The sequence below is a fragment of the Falco rusticolus genome, chromosome 9 (assembly GCF_015220075.1).
Source record: "Falco rusticolus isolate bFalRus1 chromosome 9, bFalRus1.pri, whole genome shotgun sequence".
Lineage (NCBI taxonomy): Eukaryota > Metazoa > Chordata > Aves > Falconiformes > Falconidae > Falco > Falco rusticolus.
The window spans coordinates 36,078,297-36,097,484 of NC_051195.1; the positions used below are offsets into that span (position 1 = coordinate 36,078,297).

Here is a 19,188-nt window from a genome sequence, read left to right on the forward strand (position 1 = left end):
TGAATGCTGTTGAAGCTGGAATTTTTTGTTCTCTTTGAGTTATTTTACTCCTGAAGTACGATATTTGTAAAATCGTTCTGGAAAAGCCAGCAGTTAATAAAAAAACATTCTGGAAAAGCCAGAAATTAATTTGAATGCTAAGTATTATTTGAAGGCAATCCAACCTGTATTTAAAATTAGAATGGACCATACAAAGTTTTTTTATTCATACAAGGTATTCCTAAACATAAATTCATTATGCTTGGGATGCACTTTATATTGGGCCAAAGAAATCTGCAGATCTTTTGTCAGATTTTATCTTTTCTATGTAAAATAAAGGTTACGTTCTCATTAACAGATATTTTGAAAATTTTGTCACTCTGCAATTTCTCTCCAACTTTTTAATATTTTTAGTCCCTAATCTCCCTTCATTTGATACAGTATCCATCATGACCATAGTCAAAGTTTCTGAGAAATTAAAAATTCTGTTTATGTTGCACAAATCAGAAAACAATTGTAGATTAAACTTAACTAGTGAGTCAGAGAGTTCCTTCTCTCTCCTGCTTCATTCCCACATGACCTTCAGCTTCTTGTTTTTCCACAGGCTCCCAGGCCAGATAGGTTTTGCCCTGATGCAAACACAACAATCTACTTAAGCTAGGCACATTTATATGTCCTCTCTAGAGAGGAGGCAGATGATAGCACTCAAGGAGTTTAGTACACTAAATTATATTGTGATTCATTTACCAAGCTTTCTGTACTGAATTTCAGAGCTCCTGAATACCATTGCATTGCTTGCAATTCTATATTATTAGTGAAGAGAAAGGAGAAATTACATTTTAGAGATGTGTTTGCATGATGGTGCCCCCTGTGCTTATTCCTGGAATAATGTACTTAACATGCTGTTCCTTAGACTTTTAAGTAATCTGACCTATGGTTAGCTCTGTTTAGCTGGCACAAGGCACAGTAACACCATTATAATACTGAAGTTTACACTACAGCTTTGCCCTAAAATAAAATAAAATAAAATAATTTTTAAAAAATTCCTTGATTATCATGCATTATCATTTCAAAAGGTCACAAGTGAGCTGTGAAAGAGAATCAGAGTCATTTGGTGTAATTGCTAGTCAAGATCAGACCTTAAATGCACAAAGATCTCTAAAAACAACAATTATTTGAACAGGATGGGAATACGGTTAGATAAACACTTTGTGCAATTCATAGTAGAAAATTCTGTATTTCTTCAGTTTGGTAATTATACCCTATGAATAACTGAACAAGACACAGAGACTTAAGGATATTTGTAGATGTAACTTAAATATTAAGTACTGTTCTTAACATTAGCAAAAAGTAATTATACTAATAATTATAGTCTCTATTGCATGCAAGCATGAATGTGTGTCTGTGTGTATATGCTGTCTTAGAGATAACTATTAAATCTTTGTGGACAATTACAGTAAAGGAGTTGAATTAATGCATACTCTGGAAAGGCTGTAAAAATGCAGCCTAAAATATTTGTTACTTTGTCTTTAAAATAATTTGTTTTGAAACAGTTGGTTTTATTATGCACAAGATTTATCTGGTTTTTAAATTAGCATATGTGTGAATTTTAATATTATGCAATTAAAATATTTTAAATGTATTTGAAGCACAAGACATCTTTTGTCATTTCTAAAACTTCAGTGTTTTATAAAAATGGAAAACGGTGATAGTTAAAACAGTTGACTACAAAGCCAGCAACTTACATCAATATGATTTGTTAATATTTTTGCATGTTGTTTTAATTGTTTTTATCAAACGAGTTTTACATGGCTATTTCTATTAACTTTGCTTCAATGGAAAGACTATATTCCATTGTTTGTATTTTCACACAGGCAAAGACATGGGAGTTAGTTGCTCATCTCACTTTATGGTAAATGCAGGTGTGTGCATACTAGACTGAAATTACACTTGAAACTAATCATCCATGGAGCCATAAAGCCCTAGGCTAAAAAGAGCTGTTGATTCTGAAATTGTTGTAATTTACTTCTATTTTATTTGCAGATTGCCTTCTCACAGCACAATACTATCATGGATCTGGTGCAGTTCTTTGTCACCTTCTTCAGGTAAATTGCTTCTTCTGTCTTCTGACTGAAATCATGCTGATTCTTTTCCATCAAACCAATATCTTAACTAGCTTCTTAATCTTAAGAAATGCCTGCAAGGAAGCTTTTAAACTGTGGCTTCTAATTTACACCAGTGGGGGATCCAGGCCATTGCCCTGTAACTACAGGCTGCTGCTGGCATCTTTCATATATTTCATATTCAGTGGTACAAGCTTCACACATACTTCGTAAAGATTAGCTAGTTATGTACTATATAGTACAGTGATGACGAGAAGCCAGCTATACCGACTTCAACTAGTAATGTATGTATGTGAATTTGTGTAAACTCTTTGAAAGAATTATTAAAAATGATGGTTCTGTTCAACAGCTTTTGATTTTTAATCAGGCACCCCAAATCACTACTAATGCTGCCATGCATTAGGGATTAATTGGGAAAGTCGGTCAGTGATGCATGGAATTTGGTTGTGGCACAAATGCAGGAAGTGGCTTCAGCTGCAAGTGGACAGCTGTTCCAGGAGCTGAAGAAAACTCCACTGTAGGACTTCTTAAAAGTTCAGCTGTCTTATAAAATGTCACAAACTTGAATATACGGGGATTAGTTACAGTGCTTTGAAATCTCGCTGTGAAGATATTCCCCAATAACCATGAATGGTATGCAAAATGCGAACAGTGACAGTCAAGGGTGTTCATGAGACTTTCTGTATTTCCAGAACTGCCATGCATTTATTTCACAAGTTCACAGTACAGCTTTTCTGTTCACTTTAATCACTGTGCTCTGAGGGACTGTACCTGAAGAATCAGACTCTTAAGTGCCATGAACAGAGCAGCTTTTGTTAACTGCTGTCACCAAAACAGGGGGCAGAAATGAGCAGACCCTGAAGTCCTTTGTACCCAATACATTGGCTAATGAAGAGTTGGTTTAGTAGCTGATACAAAGCATCCCATTTCTCCTCATTCACCATAAACCGAGCAATAGAATGCTGGTTGCTTAAAAGTCAGTTAGTAGTGTTTGGGGCTTTTTTGTTTGTTTGTTTCTGTGGTATTTTTTGTGGTGTGTTCTTGTTGTTTTTCTTTGGTTTTCCCTGGGAAGCTAGCAAGATTTAAAAAATGATGATGCTTATGCCAACCTTAAGATGACAAACTCCTACAGAAGAAAGCAAAGTCTGTCCAAAACAGAGGGACCCTGTGACAAATAGCAGAGATAACCTACAAGCAATTTGTTCCTGCTCTGTGCAGGCTTAGAAAAGGTGACCCATAGTCTTTTTGATGGTGAAGCCGTATCTACAGATATATTGCATTAGCCCTTCTGGTGTGATGGTCTATCTGATATAGTTTGTTCTGGGTAAATGCAAACTCACTGTGATCCTGCGAAAAGAAGTGATCCCTCTGCCTGAGCAGTAATCTATACCGCAAGCCAAGGCCCACGGAACCCCCCGGACAGAGAGAAAGGCTGTAGAGTAGCTGCCAGCTATGCTACCGCTGCCTTTGACTCAGTCCCAAAATAGCTGTATAACCAAGGCTTTCAGCTGGCACTAGGGGCTTGCAGCTATCTGCAGCAGAACGTTAATAATCAACCTCAGGAACCGAGTTGCAGAAATATGTAAAGCCATCAGGAAATGTTGTGAGTAGTGCATCGCAGTAATCCAAGCAAGGTACAAAACTTAACGACAGGGCACCCTCCAGAGGCACATGTGGTTCAGGCTGAGGTTTGATGGTTATGATGAGAAATAGTGTTTAGCAACATATATTTAAAAATCTTGATGTAAATTTGTATGGTACTCTTCGACAACTGAATTGGTATTAATGTGTCTGTAGACATAGGTAAGATGTCTTGGAGCCGGAGCTCTCAGATTGCGTTTATAAGAAAAAAACAGAAACAGAAACAATAACATGCATATATTCACATTTGCAAAGCAGAACCTGAAAGGAAAAGCAGAAGGGAGAGAAGCCCCAGAATTACATGAATTCATGTAAAAAGTTACTTAATTGCACTGTGTTCCCATGTTGAATAACTATGCTGGGAAGACTGGCCCAGGTCTATTGCTTGGGTAACTGGCTCTTTCCAAGACACTGACCATGACATTCTTTGTGTGGGTTTGTTGTTTCCCCCTCTCCTCCCCCCGTGTTATGCCCAGAGGCACAGGGTATTTATAGGTATTAGAAGTCCATTTATTTTCATATCACAGGACCAAACAATCATGCATAATATCACAGTGACACTCCCAACTCGTGACTGCTGTGAGCATTGTGTCCTCGCTGACATCAGAGCTAGCAAATGGTCGGTCCGCATAAACGACCCAAAGAAGAAACTGGCAGGTGGTTTGTCACTGGACTGGTAGTTGCAATGTGTGCTAAATAAATGTAGGAAAAATACTTGTGTCCTTTACAGAAAACTGGACTAAGAAAGTTAGAATGAAAAGTTTCCAGTATAGACACCATTAAAACTTTCAGTAGTTCTTAAATTAGATGTTGTCTCTACAGGATCACTAGTCGAAACAAGCAGAAGAATATTTCTGATATGAAAATTTAGCAATAACTAATTTATTGGGCTTTTTTTTTTCCACACTAGTGGACAGAGTTAATCATACCCAAACACAGCACCAATACATCCTCTCCAAAGTGGTTGATAGTATTCAAGCCTTTATCTGTAGCTAACAAAGTTATTTTAATATGGATTTGTTTGTTTGTTTTACTGGATGAGAATGCAGTGTATTAAAGCAGTGGCAGATTATGTTGGTAACAGCAATAGCCCAGGTCACATATACTAGATTATTGACCTAGAAAATAATTGTATTTAAAGACTATTTGAATGTGCTTGATAACAAAACATGTTTCAACCTGCTTTGATAAGTGTGCATTTGCATTTCTTCCATCTATAATTATATTTATTGTATTTCTGAGCATGTGGCATAACCCTGTTAACCCTGGCTGCCCAGCCAAACCAATAAACAGGTTTATTTGACAATAACAGGGTTTTTTTAATGACCATTCAAAAGTATAATTTAAAACAGTTCCTTTATAGGTTGTGTGTTCCCAAGTAAAAGATGAAATGCACATTTTACTTCTTGAATCAGAAACATCAAAATAGCAAGCATTTTTTAGAATTTTTCTAATGTTTCAACTGTTTTAAAAATCTTGTTCTGTAAGGAAATTATTTGAAACTATTATTTTATATATATATATGCAAAAGTTATTATTAGAGCTGTAATTAATACTTGATCTACCAAGGTACTGTTATTGTATGTCCTAGAATGAGAAGTTATAGAAATAAAAGTTATTTTTTAAAAACAGTACAGAAACTGTACTGCTCCAGACTATAATACTCATGGTGAACTTCCCCCCCCCCCACCCCCCCTTATTTAATTTTATTGTTTTTATACTGGAAGGTTTCATAGTATCCACTTATTCAGTGACCTTTTCTCTAAGAGCAGAAATATATGTAAGAGTAGTAACAGATTCCTAACAGTCTTATAGAAACTGTGGCATCTGCGTTGCTTTAGTGAGTGCCTGAAGACTTTTTGCTGTCACACAAATTGAGAAGTGTGTGATTCTTTTTTTCCACCTGCTTTGAAGCAATACAGATCTCATCACAAAATTTTACAGGCAGCAAATGTGAGTGATCTTTCTTCTCATACTGAAGAAATGCAGTCCCCACATTAAAGTCTATTCCTGTATTACCCTGATCAGTAAAACACTTCAATATGCTAAAGCCTGGCGCTTTTTTTTTTTTTTTTTTTCTAAATTACAAGTGATAAAGAAGTTTTCAGTGTTTTCAAGTCTTACATGAATATGTTGTGTTAACTGAGGATGTAGCCAGGACATTTTAGGCATTTGATAACAGTGTATGAAGTGTCTTTATTTTCTGATAACATTATTTACTTTTTATTAAAAAATGCATAAAAATTGTCATGCATAAAAATTATCATGGCTAAAAATAATAAAAATACATGATAAAAATTATCATGCATAAAATATGACAATGTTCAGTATTTGATAGTTTTTGTTATATACAATCTGAATGAATCCAGAATTGAGAGCCAGGAAACTCTTGATTTCTATACCGGCTTTTAAATAAAATTATAGTTAAGAATTTATAACAGTACTCACAGATTTTTTGGGAAATTGGGAAATTATTTCTATTAATAACCTGAAACAGGAGTCCTGGTAAGAAATGTTGTTTTGTCTCATAATCAAAAAAACCCCAGGTAAATGTGAAATTGTACAGGTAATAAAGGTCAGCTATTAGTATTTTTGCAATAGGTAATTTTATGCATCTGCTACTGTCATACCTATTTTTTTAAAGCCTGTTTCAAATACTTAGTATCAACCGCTTACTAATCAAGCACATCTTTATGCTCTCAGAATGATTCCTTCTGTCGTCTCTGGTCCTTGGGGTGGTGGTGGATTTTATGTCTGGCTGGAATGGTACCCTTTACTTGCTTCCATAACAGGTCTCTTTAATATTGTGAATTATAGAATTTCCAATTTGTCATAAGTAGAGCAGTATTAAGTAATATGGATACTTTGAAGGTTTGAAAATCCTTCTTTTGTGTGTGCTTTAAGAAATTCCATGACAAACTCTGGTCATTTAAGATTGGGGTACATTCTTTCTGATAAATCTTCCTGTGAGCATTACAAGTGAGAGAAAACAACATTCAAAATATACCCAGTCTGTATTGCAGGAGGAATGGGTGGGCATTTAGGTTAGGATGAGGACTAATAGCACGAGCTACCTTAGGAATTGCAGCAGATACTGAAGGACCAGGTTTATCACCACCATATGTGTGACTCTGTGCCCAAGCTCCGCACAGTCACTCCGGTTGCGTTTCATGCAGTGGGAGTGGATGGCTGGATTTCAGCGGGTTGTGTCAGAGCTCAGGACCCGAATCGATCATTCTGGGTGTGGGTTGTTGGTTTTTTTTTGCAGTGGGTGATTTCCTTCTCTTTACCAGCACCCTTTGGTGTGTCGGCCTGGCTTCATGTTTTGGTTTTGTTAAAATAAAGGATGATAAATTAAAGCTTGATTTTGACATGCTTATCTTTGTGAGATCAAATATTGCTTTCTCTAAGAAAGACAAAATGCAGTGTGTCAAGTTCAGATCATGTCCGCTACATCTGGATTCTCAGAAAACGCAGAAGTCTTACAAATCTAAATTAGAAAATTTTCTGGTAACATGAAAATCAAGTTATCTTAGCAAAATGGATTTTACATTTGGGGCTAGAATAAAATTGATTTTTACTCAGTGATGCATTAAACAGTTTTCACCTCACTTAGAAGCAAATAGTTGTATGACTTCCACTGGGACAAGCATGTCTGTACTGCAGGGGCCAATCTGAGTTTGTTGTTTGTTTTTTTTTTAATATTTGTTTTGAATTGTAGAATGTAGCTTCATGTCTTCCACTCTCTGAATCACCCAGAAACTTTGTCATCACTGTAGAGTTATTTGATATATTCATATTTCCTGAGAAGGCAACCACTTCTGACTCACATGCAGGCAAAGGAGATTCCCCAGTCCCACTGTTTGGCTGGTCTTCAAAACAATGGATGAGTCATTTCATAGAATCACAGAATGGTTTGGGTTGGAAAAGACCTTAAAGGTCATCTCATTCCAACTCCCCTGCCATGGACAGGGACACCTTCCACTAGACCATGTTGCTCCCAGACCCATCCAACCTGGCTTTGAACACTGCCAGGGATGGGGCATTCACAGCTGGTCTGGACAGCCTGTGCCAGCACCTCACCACCCCCACAGTAAAGAATTTCTTCCTTATGCCCAGTATAAATCTAACCTTTTAATAAACTCCCTTCATTAAGACCACGAGTAAGATCAACCCTTCTAGTCTATCTGGGGAACTTCCTGCTGGAGACTGGAGCAGCAATTTTCCTGGAAGGATCCCCTTTTGTGATTGTTTTTCCTTGCAACTCATGTATCCATGCCTCTAGGGTCAAGATAGATTTTCCATCCCGCTTCCTTGTGTCCTTTCTGTGGTTATGCAAGTAAAACCACAGGGTGGACTGTGGTATGTACCCACTGTATCCTCATCTGTTTTTATATATAATCCCTTGGTGAACAGAACTGTTTCCCATTACTTCATTCTTGGTTTTCTTCTTTCTGTGTTCATCCTTTGAGTCACTTGGAAGCGCATGCGAGTGCACTAGCACTTGCCATATTTTGATTGCAACATACACTGTTCCTCAAAGTACAAAATAGTTGCTCAACTTGATATCTGAAGGTGGCCTACGTACTTGCTGGGTGTACAGCAGGTACGGGCTTCTCCTTCTTCCAAGTAGGTGCATTTAAAATTTTGAACTTCTAATTTCTGATATGCATCGAATACAGCGAGAGCTGTCCATTGTGCCTGCTGAAAGGCTAATCCTAATTTTTGCTCAGTTCATATTAACTAGAAATAGGTTCTGGAGTTGTTTAAGTGCAGAGAGGAGTTTTAGGGTGAAGGCCTGGGTGACAGTAACGGGATTTGAAAGATTTCTTGTTTTCCTAGACGGTTTTTTTTTAGAGAAAAGAAAATCTTAAATTGCACTCTTTGTTCTGTATGGTACTGTAGCCTGGCACTCCAAAAAACATATTGTCACTGCTGCTTTTATAAAATCTCTCTGGAATCAAAACTGCCACTTATGTAGTAGTGTTCACTGCAGAGGTCCCAGAAGGTGGCATCTGAAATGTACTTCCCGAGACTCCTGACAAAAGTATGGCTCTTTTTTTAAGACTTGGTGCTTTGCAGACTCCCGTACTTTGAGATGGTTCTGTAACGTTCTCCTTTCAGGGATGCATCTTTTTACAGCTGCATTGTGCTTTATTTTCTAAGCGTCAAAGATAATTCATATTGTGTTTTTGTTTTGATTCCCAATATTTTATATTGTATTTTTTAAAATCCAATTAGCCAATTCTTTTCTTAGATTAAAACAATGTTGGCACTCACAGCTATTTGTCTTCTAGCATGCTTATTCCTGGTCATTTTTTTATAAAACTCTAGTTCACCATACTTCAAACAAAAGAACTAGAACAGGTTTTCATCTGTGATAAATGAACTTGAAATTTTGCTTTTGTCATTTTAATTCAAAAGAGAAACAATTCAGAAGAAATGCCTTCTTCTGACAAGGTGTATATAACAGTTGCAAAGTTAACTTCCGAAGTTTGTTTCCAGATGTAAGTACATAGTGAACTAGGGCAAAAGCTGACGAAGGCAAAATAATACCAAGAAAAATAAAGGAATTGAAAAATATTAGGTTTTCCTTTAGGCAATAGTGTCATTGTCCATTATAGCAAGTGACAAGCAGCTTTCTGAAGTGCTCTGCCAGCCTGTCTCTGCAGCCACAGTTGGCATGGCGTGCTGTGGAATGAGTGACATTGAAGAAATGAACAATCTGTTTATGGCGGTAGAGAAATATTCAGGGTCCTTGTGTTGAGTTGTAGTAAATCACAGGAAGGGTGAAAAGCGACTGCTAGACTGTGTGGATTTCATAGATCCTAAAATATGAAATCTAATTATCAATTTTAAAGAAGAGACACCTGAATTCAAAGGTATTCATTCAATGAGCTTTTTAAATGGAATAGTAATAACAAATGTTCTAGTAAAAATTCCTGGTACCAAATGAAACATTTTGTGTGGAAGGTTTTGTATTTTTAATTTATTTATTGGGATTCAAGGGGGAAGGATGGTGTGGTGTGGGAGGTGTGTGTGTATGCATTTTGTCAATAAGATACAAAATTATGGAAACTCTGCTGTGGACTCCAAAAGCCACACTAAAAATTACACATTAGAAAGTAGTTACATCATCTATTTAAAATTTTAAATCTTAATTTAATCTGCATCTGTGGCTAAATTACATTCTAGATCATAATTGCTTTTCTATGTTTTCAATAACTTTTTGTGATATTTTGGGAAAACACTCTGTAGTTTCAAAATTATATTTATTTCCTTACATGCCTTGAGTCTTTTCAGTTGAAATTCTAAAATATTAGGTGAAGAGGAATTGGGGGGTTGTATTCCTTATACAGTAGAATTACAGAACATTTATGATGCTTCTTTGGCTTGGAAATCTAAAAATCCATATCTGTCTTCAGGAAATTTTCATGTTAATAGGGCTTTTAACAAGGAGAGTTATGATTTTTATTTTTTTTTACAGCTCTCACTTCAAATATATTCTCCTTTTTGGAAAAGGTATTGAAAATGTTACATAATGAAGGGAAAACTTCATTATGCAATGTATTAAATTTCTTGATTGTATTTGAGGCTAATATGCTAAACAACGTTGACGTGGCTTGGTAGCTTTCTAAGTGTAGTTTATATTTCTGTGATTTGTTATCAGAGGATAACTTCTGCACTAGAGGAGCAATGCAGTGGAAGAAAAGAATGAGGAGAAAGCAAAATAAAAATTCTTGAAATAATTTGAATCTTTTAGTTTAGAAGGCTGCTGAAATGTGGCATTGGTCTTCAGTCCTTTTCCCCCAGATATACTAATTGACCATGATTAGAATAAATAAGGCTTTTTTTTGCCCTTAATTTTACATCTTGTATTAGCATAAATCAACAAAATAATTGAAAACCAGCTGAAGTAAAAACACATCTATTTTAAAAGAGAAAAAAGGTATTCAAATTTGAATTCTTCTTGAGAGTTACTACAGAAAATAATAAATTCTGTATTTCATCATTTGCCTGCAAATTTACTGGACATAGTTTAATTTCTTTATTTTTAGATCTGGGAGTTTTATATACAACATCACTTGTTGAGAGAAATATAGAGTATTTCACCCATGAAGGGCAAACCCATAAATTTATGTGAAATATGAAAGGCTTTTCTATGAGTAAAAGAAACATAATCACACTTTATGGGTGCTGTGTTCTATTTATTCTATGGAGATTAATTTCAGTTTACGTTAGATTAAACCCCTTTGATTGTAAATCTTGTTTATTTGCTGCTTCAAAGAGGTGAAAGGAAGAACTGCTGAGAGTTAAAGATCACATCTAGAGCTTTATTGCGTAATATATTTCAGAGTCCTTTTAAATGGTTCACTTTAGTTTGATATTGTATTGGCAGAATGAAATGTGAATGTTGGTCTTCTGGATAGCGTCCTGATGTACACTAGATGCATTTTCGCTTTTTAGTTGTATATAAAGGCTGTGTGCATAATTGATCATTCATTCATACTCACTAGAGCAGCTTTTGATATGGCTTGTGGTATATTTAATATGAAAAGACAGCTTTATGTATATATACATGAATTATGTAGGTAGGAAAATATAAATATAAAAATGGATATGTGTGCCTTTTTACATTATGTAGTTATTTTTAATAATTATTTTATTTCATAAAGTTATTTAAACTCCCCTTACATTTACTGTAACATTTCAGTTCATGTACATAATGAAAAAAATCAATAATTTTTCTTATATTCATTTTCCTACAAATAACAAATTCCCGGTTCAAACACATTTCTTTCTTCCTTACCTTCAAGAAATATTTTGATGTTTCATTGCACAGCAAAGACCAATAAACTCAGGCTTTGTAGAGGCAGTTGTCAGAGATGATTTTAAACTGTTATTGGAGTTTATGCCTCAGGAGAGGAAGGATTATGTTGGTTTTGTACATTCAATATACATTAATAAATGATTTTACACGGATGTGGTAGCTGTTCTTACTAATAAACTAATATGTATTATACTGATATTTTATTGATGCTGCTAACTTTAAAATACAATTTGTATGAAATGCAGTTGATACCATCGATACTTCAGTCTCCCTGTTTTCAGTTATGCATTCAGAGCTTAAATTGTGAAGATTTATTAATGCCATTATTGAGGTTTTATTTATTATTTTATTTAATTTTGTTCTTTCTGCTCAACAAAATTATTTTGGTTACATTTCTAATAATAATTTTAAATGTGTTCCTCTGGGGACTTACAGCATGGTTTTGGCAGTATACTGGTTTTTTTAATTATTATTTAGGCTCACTTCCCTTTCATGTATTTCTTTCAGCTTCTGTGGAGCAGTCCAAATGTTCTGTGCCACACCAATATTCGGTGGTCCTGTGGAAAGCAGTCAGAAAGCTCCAGGGCACAGGGGTGCTATGTTAAGTTGCCCACAATGTTGATTTTGGTTTCTCTGCAACACTGCAGACTTCCACTGCCAAAACCAATCTTGAAACAGAAAGGCTGCTACCATTAAAAATACTTCCTACAGCCAATGGGCCACCTGAAGGCAATAAGCATCTTTTACTATAATAAATTTTCATTACTTCCAAAAACAGTTTGGAAAGATGCGAAAGAGCTGGAGCACTTCAGCCTGTGCATCTCATCCTTGGGTTGTAGTGTGTTGTATACACAGTCATGCACTGGGCTACTAAGTGTTGGTGCTTGGGTGGATCAGTCCATGAATACCTACTCCTGTTTTTTGTTGTTGTTATTTATATTACTGATTATCTAAGCAGTAAAACAATCCTGTTCTATAATTCCATTCTTCCATAATATCTACATAATTTTATTCTCATTTTATATATATAAAATATATATTACATTATATTTCACACAGGTATACTTACTTTTTTTTTTAATTAGTCGTAGTGTACATATTAAGCAGTCCAGGTAGCTGTGGTGCAAACTTCTCAGGTATTTTAGAAAACAGTGTCATGGGAAAATTCAGACTGCCTTGTGGAAGTAATAGTGAGCTTGGATCACACGTGTCGTTCCTTACTTTTCGACTGTTGTTTGGCTGGGCAGCTAGAGAAGGCCAGTTAATGAGAATTCGTCAAAAAAGAAAACGGGTACAAACTGTGCAACAGGATCCAGTTGCAGCAGATCGACAGTATCATCGCATGATCATAGTCAGGTTAGAGCTGTTCAGGAGCCACCTACAAGCTACTGCTACCCTTGTGGAGTTGGAGTAAATAGTTTGATTTGAGATTTCAGAGGATTGAGTGTGTAGCCATATAGGAGGTGACAGAATGAGTCCAGGCATTTTCCAGTGGTGCCCAGCAACAGGACAAGGGGCAACGAGCACAAACTGAAACACAAGAAGTTCTAGCTGAATATGAGGAAGAACTTCTTTACCTGGAGGCTGATGGAGCGCTGGCACAGCCTGCCCAGGGAGGCTGGGGAGTCTCCATCTCTGGAGACATTCAAAACCTGCCTGGACATGATCCTGTGCAACCTGCTCAAGGTGAGCCTGCTCTAGCCAGGGGTTGGGCTAGATGAGCTCCAGAGGTCCCTTCACACCTTGACTGTTCTGTGGTTTCTTGAAGGGGCTTTACTTTGAATACTTTCTAAGATATAGCTGGAACACAGGTCAGATGCTAAAATAAATGACCCCACACCCACCTGAGTACTACTGATTCAAAAATATTATATCAGGTTCTGAGATTTGAGCATTATCTGCCATTAAAAAGAAATATCTTTTGAGATTATTTGCTCATGTGTGAATGTGCCTCCTGCAGTGGCTGGTGTAGTGGTGCAGTTAAATTATATCTTTAAAGCTAGACTGCCTCTGAGATTTTAGTAGGGCTCTTTTCCTTAAAATGTTACAATATCCCTGTTTTCCAGGTATATTTCTTCATAACACCAGGGAATAAGATCCTTTCTGAGGAATCCCTTTACCATCTTTCTGCCATAGTCAATAACAGTCCCTCAAGACAGAAGGAAATTTTCATCTTCATATCCATCTCTTCTGTGGAAGATGAAATTCTGTAGAAAGATCTGCTACGCTGATCTGCCAAACTTCTCTTTCCTTCATAAAAACATCCAAACTCTCTGATTCTAATGTACAGAAAACTAGGAATTTATTATGTGGGAGTAGGGTCCCCCCTAGCCTGTTGTCTCTGAAAAGATTTCATTTATAAAGCTTGGGATTATCACTGATCAACATCTCATCTACCAGGGAAAAAGAATGTGTTGATGTACTTTCTGAACTGAATTTTGTTTAAGAGCCTGAGCACTCTATCCATTGCTCCGTCCCAGCCTTCCTCCTTCCTTTTATTTTATTCTAAGTGAGAATCAGTAGCAGTTACATCTGCTTCCAAGCGGAAGTATTCCGTTTGTGTGTGATTCTAAGAGGCAGATGTCATGAAAATAAGAACGGTAGCATTTTCCTACAGCAGGAACAGTAAATTCTTTAGATGTGGCCTCCTGTTCTCCTCAGTTAAAAGAACTGCTCTGATATTAGGTAGAAATCTTCACAAAGGTTTGATGTTTCCTGTTGTATAACTTGGGTCTGCATTGACGGTGCCTGGTAGGTGTTAGGCTGGCATCAAAGAACACTTTGTTGAAATGTAGAAATCTGAAATCATTGAAACCTTTTCCTTTGGTTTTCCTTTTTTTTTTTTTTTTTTCTTTTCTTTTTCTTAATATATGTTAAATACTGAAATAAATAGAAAAGCACATACCATTTAACAGTTTATTTTAAATTCTGATCCCTATTATGTACAGTGCCAGCCTTTTCTCACCTTAGAATAATTATGTGTTAGTGTTTTCTATACCTGCAGAGCTGTTCATGGCAATTGCTGTGCTGTGTGAACCGCAGAAAAGGGTATACAGGTTTTCTATTGCCATCTTTAAGAAGTTTTGCATATATTAAAGAAAAATCCTTTCAATTGACTCTCTGTATATGAATGTATTTTTTAATTCATGAGCTAAGGTATTGCCATTATGCCCTTGTAATGTTTGTAAATCTTCATTGAAAACCTTGGTCAGTAATTTTATGAACTGCATCTCTGAGCAGATGCTGCTGCTGTTAATGAACCTTGACATGGTAAAACAAATCTAATGTGGATATCCTTTACAATGCATTTTTACCAAACACAGGGTTCTGCCTGGGAGAAGCAGATTAGTACAAGGCCACATATATATATATATACATGTGTGTATATATATATATGTGTATATATATTTACTGCTATTCTTTTGTGGTTTTTTTATAAGGTTGATAGTTGTAGACATGAGAAGCAAATTTTAGGGGCAGTTATCAAATTTTAGGGGCAGTTATGTGACTTTCAGGAGATACTTCATGCAAGATTTATTTATGGTAATGTATGTATTTTCGGGACTGCATCCAGAAATAACATTTTTAATCACTGTCATCTGGATAAGAAGAATTATCCATGTAATTAGTTTCAAATGAACTTGAAAGGTGTTGCTTAACTTGTGTGAATTCCATTTGAGACACATGTAAATAAATTAAAATTTGCATTTAAATGATTTTTGGTAATATGTGAACTTTTAAATACCATTGTAGATAATTTACTTCATATTCAGGCAGTTCTTTTGCTTTACAGTCTGGAAAGCAAGAACCGAGGGCTTGAAGCTTTTGTATGGCTTTTGAATTAAAATTTTCACAATTCAATTAAATTTCCCTTGGAGAATTATTTATTTTTTTTTGTGGAGAAACTATGGGGGGAAAGCTGGAGCTCAGGAGCTATTGCTTTGTTAAAACAACAGGGGCAGGAAAAATCTGACTCAAAATGGGAACTAGGCTGATGGGGAAAAAACCCTGCCGTATTTAGGTATGTGCAGCAATAAAATATATGTAGCTGAAGAGGGAAATGTTCCAGCCATTAGCTGCACGGCTCCAGAAGATGGAGTGTGGGGTGCAGCCAGTGCATGGAGGTGCTGGTGGCATTTCTTTCAGCTAGCAAGAGTAAGGGAAGGACATTCCCGAATCACCTAGATGGTAGGGCTGGCTTAGCAGGCAGTCTTTCACTGGATGCAGCAGCCAGTGCCCTCTTAGACCAGGAGACAAGCACTACTGGCTGGTACGTCTTAGCTCCACACGGTCAACCAAGATTTATTCCCCTGACCCCACACACCGCATTGCTACCGACTGGAAGCTGCATGTCCCAGTCCATGACTAGCCAAGATGACTTTCCTCTAAGTCTTTTCCCAATTAATTTGGAACTGTAACATTTCCCAGGATCATTCAGAATTGCTAATTATTGAAATATTCCTGCTTATAACAGTGTTTGTAAAGCTGTGTGATTCAGAGCAATTTAATTAATCATTAAAACATGAAAAAAAATTTATACTGCTCTCATACATATCAGACTCCTAATATTATGTTTACAATGCTTTGTACTTCAGCTAATCTTGCTGCAATCTTTGGAGCTGCTCGTCATGTGTATATTAGTTAACACAAGTAAGGATGGCTGAACCTAGCACATCATAATCATAAACACAATGCTCTTATCAAGTACAATGAGAGAAATCAATTGCTGTGACAGTAATTGCTATTCAAAGTCATGGTTTTAGGAAAATAATTGTTCAATTTTTATTTTAGAAGTGTGCTTGCTTTATAACATATCAATTAAAATGTGCTCTATTTGCCAATAGAAAGATAGTAAATAATATGTCAGAAAACATTTGTTAGAAAAACAGTATACGCGATCTCTTAGGAAACTTTTGCAACTTTAATTAAAAAACACTAACGTAGACGTGAGGTGTTTTCTTTGCATGTGTCTACATCTAAAAGATTGTTGTCATCAGGTTGTTTTTTTTACTGAATACTAGTATTTTTTGTTGGTGTTTAAAAATTCCATTGGTGTTATGAAGGAGAAACATTGTTAATACAGTGTAGGGTTGCTGTTAAGGTTGCTGTTTAGTGAAGCGTACATTTTTATGCTCTTGGAAAAGAAAGTGATATCAACAGGCAAGAGGTATGTGGATCTGGAAGGATATTTAACTATTGCCTTACTCAGCACAGCAAGGTTCAAGTAATTAAGCAGTAGTTGCCTTGATGGGCCTGCTCTTATTTTCAAAAAATTACTCGGGAAAAGCTTTTAGAATATCTGTAAGTATACACGTGTGGGCAGTCAGTGAGACTGCTACGCATCTAAATAACTTTACGAAAGTAATCTTTGGGTGTTTCTGTCTCTATTAGTAAGCAGTGTGGACAAACAGATCGTCTGTTGAGCAAAATGGTGCCGAGGACCTGACATCCACACTACAGGCACCTTGTCAGCTTTTCACTTTGGACCAGCTTTAGTTTAGTTCTGCAGACTGACAGCCCCTTTGCATCTGGAGTGTGCACTGCACGTCTTCCAGGTCAGCTTCTGCATCATGAGCTCCAAAATTTCTCCACGGTATGATCTAAAGCACAACAGTGGTGAAAATCAGGGGATTCGTTCAGAAGCCTGTTCCAGATCCACGCTAAACCAGCAGTGCAGGCATTCCCCTAGGGGTTTAAGGATGTCTGCCACGTGCTGTTGGGCATGGTGACAGTATAACTGTGTCCGTGTGGTGCTGCAGTCCGGCTAGCAGACGGCTGGCGTTCTTGTGAGTTGGTGGAATGGTCTTGACAAACAGGTGTGCTGCTCCCAAGGTGGGCTTAACCGGGGTAGCCTGAGGGGTCTGCCCCATGTTCAGCTGTGTGGTGCTGCTGTACTTCGTCCCCTTTTGTAAGACGAGTAAATGCGATGGGTCCTTGAAATAGAATCCCACACAATTATTAATTTTAATAGAATTAAAAGCATACTAGATTTAAGGTAAAGTGTTTACTTTCAACCAATATGGGAATCTTTACTGAATTATTATGCAAATTAGTGGCTCAAGTAAAATAATAGAAACAGCAATTATTCATGCCTGAATATTTACATACATTTTCAGACATTTTGATTTCTCTTTGCATGTTAAATAATAAAAGAATGAGAAAAGAAACAGCAAAGGATGGAACATTTTGTTTTGTTCTGTTTACCTTCCATTTACAATATTGATCCTTAAAATATTTATATGCAATTCATGAAACAGTTCTTTTTCCATCACTGTAAAAATAAGTAAATTGTTTCATTTTAACACAGGTACTCTTTTGTTATAATATATAACTTACAGGCATTAATACGTATTTAATAAAAAGGAATTCTATAGTGTGTTTGTAATGCAGTCATAGAGCTTAAGGCACAAATGTGTAATTGATTCATATTGTCCAACCATACTGACTGTTACATTTCACAAATTTCCCCCTGCGTTTATCCCTGTAATTTGAGTTTCTTTAAAGCTAATCTACAGCTTTCATTTTAATTTGCACGTACCAAGCAGCTGCACATCCACCAATTCCCTTTACGGCTGCTTTTCAGTCTGCCTCCTAAACACACACGAAGAAAATAGTTTCTCAGTTTCTCACTTTATAAAGTAAAACAAAAGTTTTGCTTAATATTGTGCGTGTTTAAGATAACAGACTGTTCTTCATTTAGAAAGATGAAATTCTTTATCACAAGTCCTTTTAAAAAGAGTAAAATTATCTTGTCAGAGGTATATTCGATATTTTTATGCTTAAGCACCCATCAGTAGACATTAATCTGACCAGTTTCTCCATAACACTTCCGATGTCATAGACTGAGCTTTTGGGGTCTCCATTAAGAATAGCTGTTGTGGTTTTCTAACAGTGGCTACCTCTCACTCCTCAGCCAGGGCTGTGAATTGCACTAAATATATCTAAATACGACCTCTGAAAGTTAAAAATTTATCTGTAAATTGCAAAAAGTTACACAGGTTATAATTATTCCTTGCAGTTTTCCTTTTCTCTACTTCTCTTTGATACTATCCAAAGCCCTTCTGGGTAGATCGTCTGTCTAGCGTAGACCTTACTGCTACACCCTGTTCTCTTGCAGCCCTTCCTTGGCCAGTTTCCTCTGCTGCGTTGGACATAAACTACTTATGTTCAAGGCTTCCTCTTCAATTCATTCATTCACTAATTGTTAGTTGTCTCCTACTTAATACTAAGACGATAACCTTCAATTAGCCTGTAATACACACCACTGGTGATGAATTGCTTTTTTTCAAGCATACTTTTTAAGTGTTTCCTCCTAGTCTCTTCCACAGGGTTTGAAGAACAACTGTGCAAAACTATGCCGTTATCTTCTGGCAGATCATTTCTTTGTTCTGGAGACTACAAAATCCTGAAAACACTTGGGTGCCGTGGTTTCAAATGTGTCTTAGCATGATAATTGTCTTGTTGGGAAGGTTTACATTCATAAGTACAGAAGGTCATTCACGCTGGGTCAGCATTTCATAAGCCATCTGCATTGCAAAGGCATCTGTCTGTTTATTTGGATGTCATTCGGAGCCTCAGCTACAGAGTCAGAAATGGTGGACCTAAATCTATGAC

At 36.4% G+C, this 19,188-nt stretch overlaps 1 protein-coding gene across 2 annotated transcripts in view; it reads left to right on the top strand.

The window, feature by feature from the left end:
* Positions 1-19,188, top strand: part of ATRNL1 (attractin like 1) — a 525,096-nt gene that overhangs the window by 269,861 nt on the left and 236,047 nt on the right. For both annotated transcript variants that reach the window (XM_037400754.1, XM_037400753.1), the window contains exon 25: positions 2,023-2,084. In XM_037400754.1, coding sequence (XP_037256651.1) covers positions 2,023-2,084 — 62 coding nt within the window. The remainder of the gene's footprint in view (positions 1-2,022; positions 2,085-19,188) is intronic.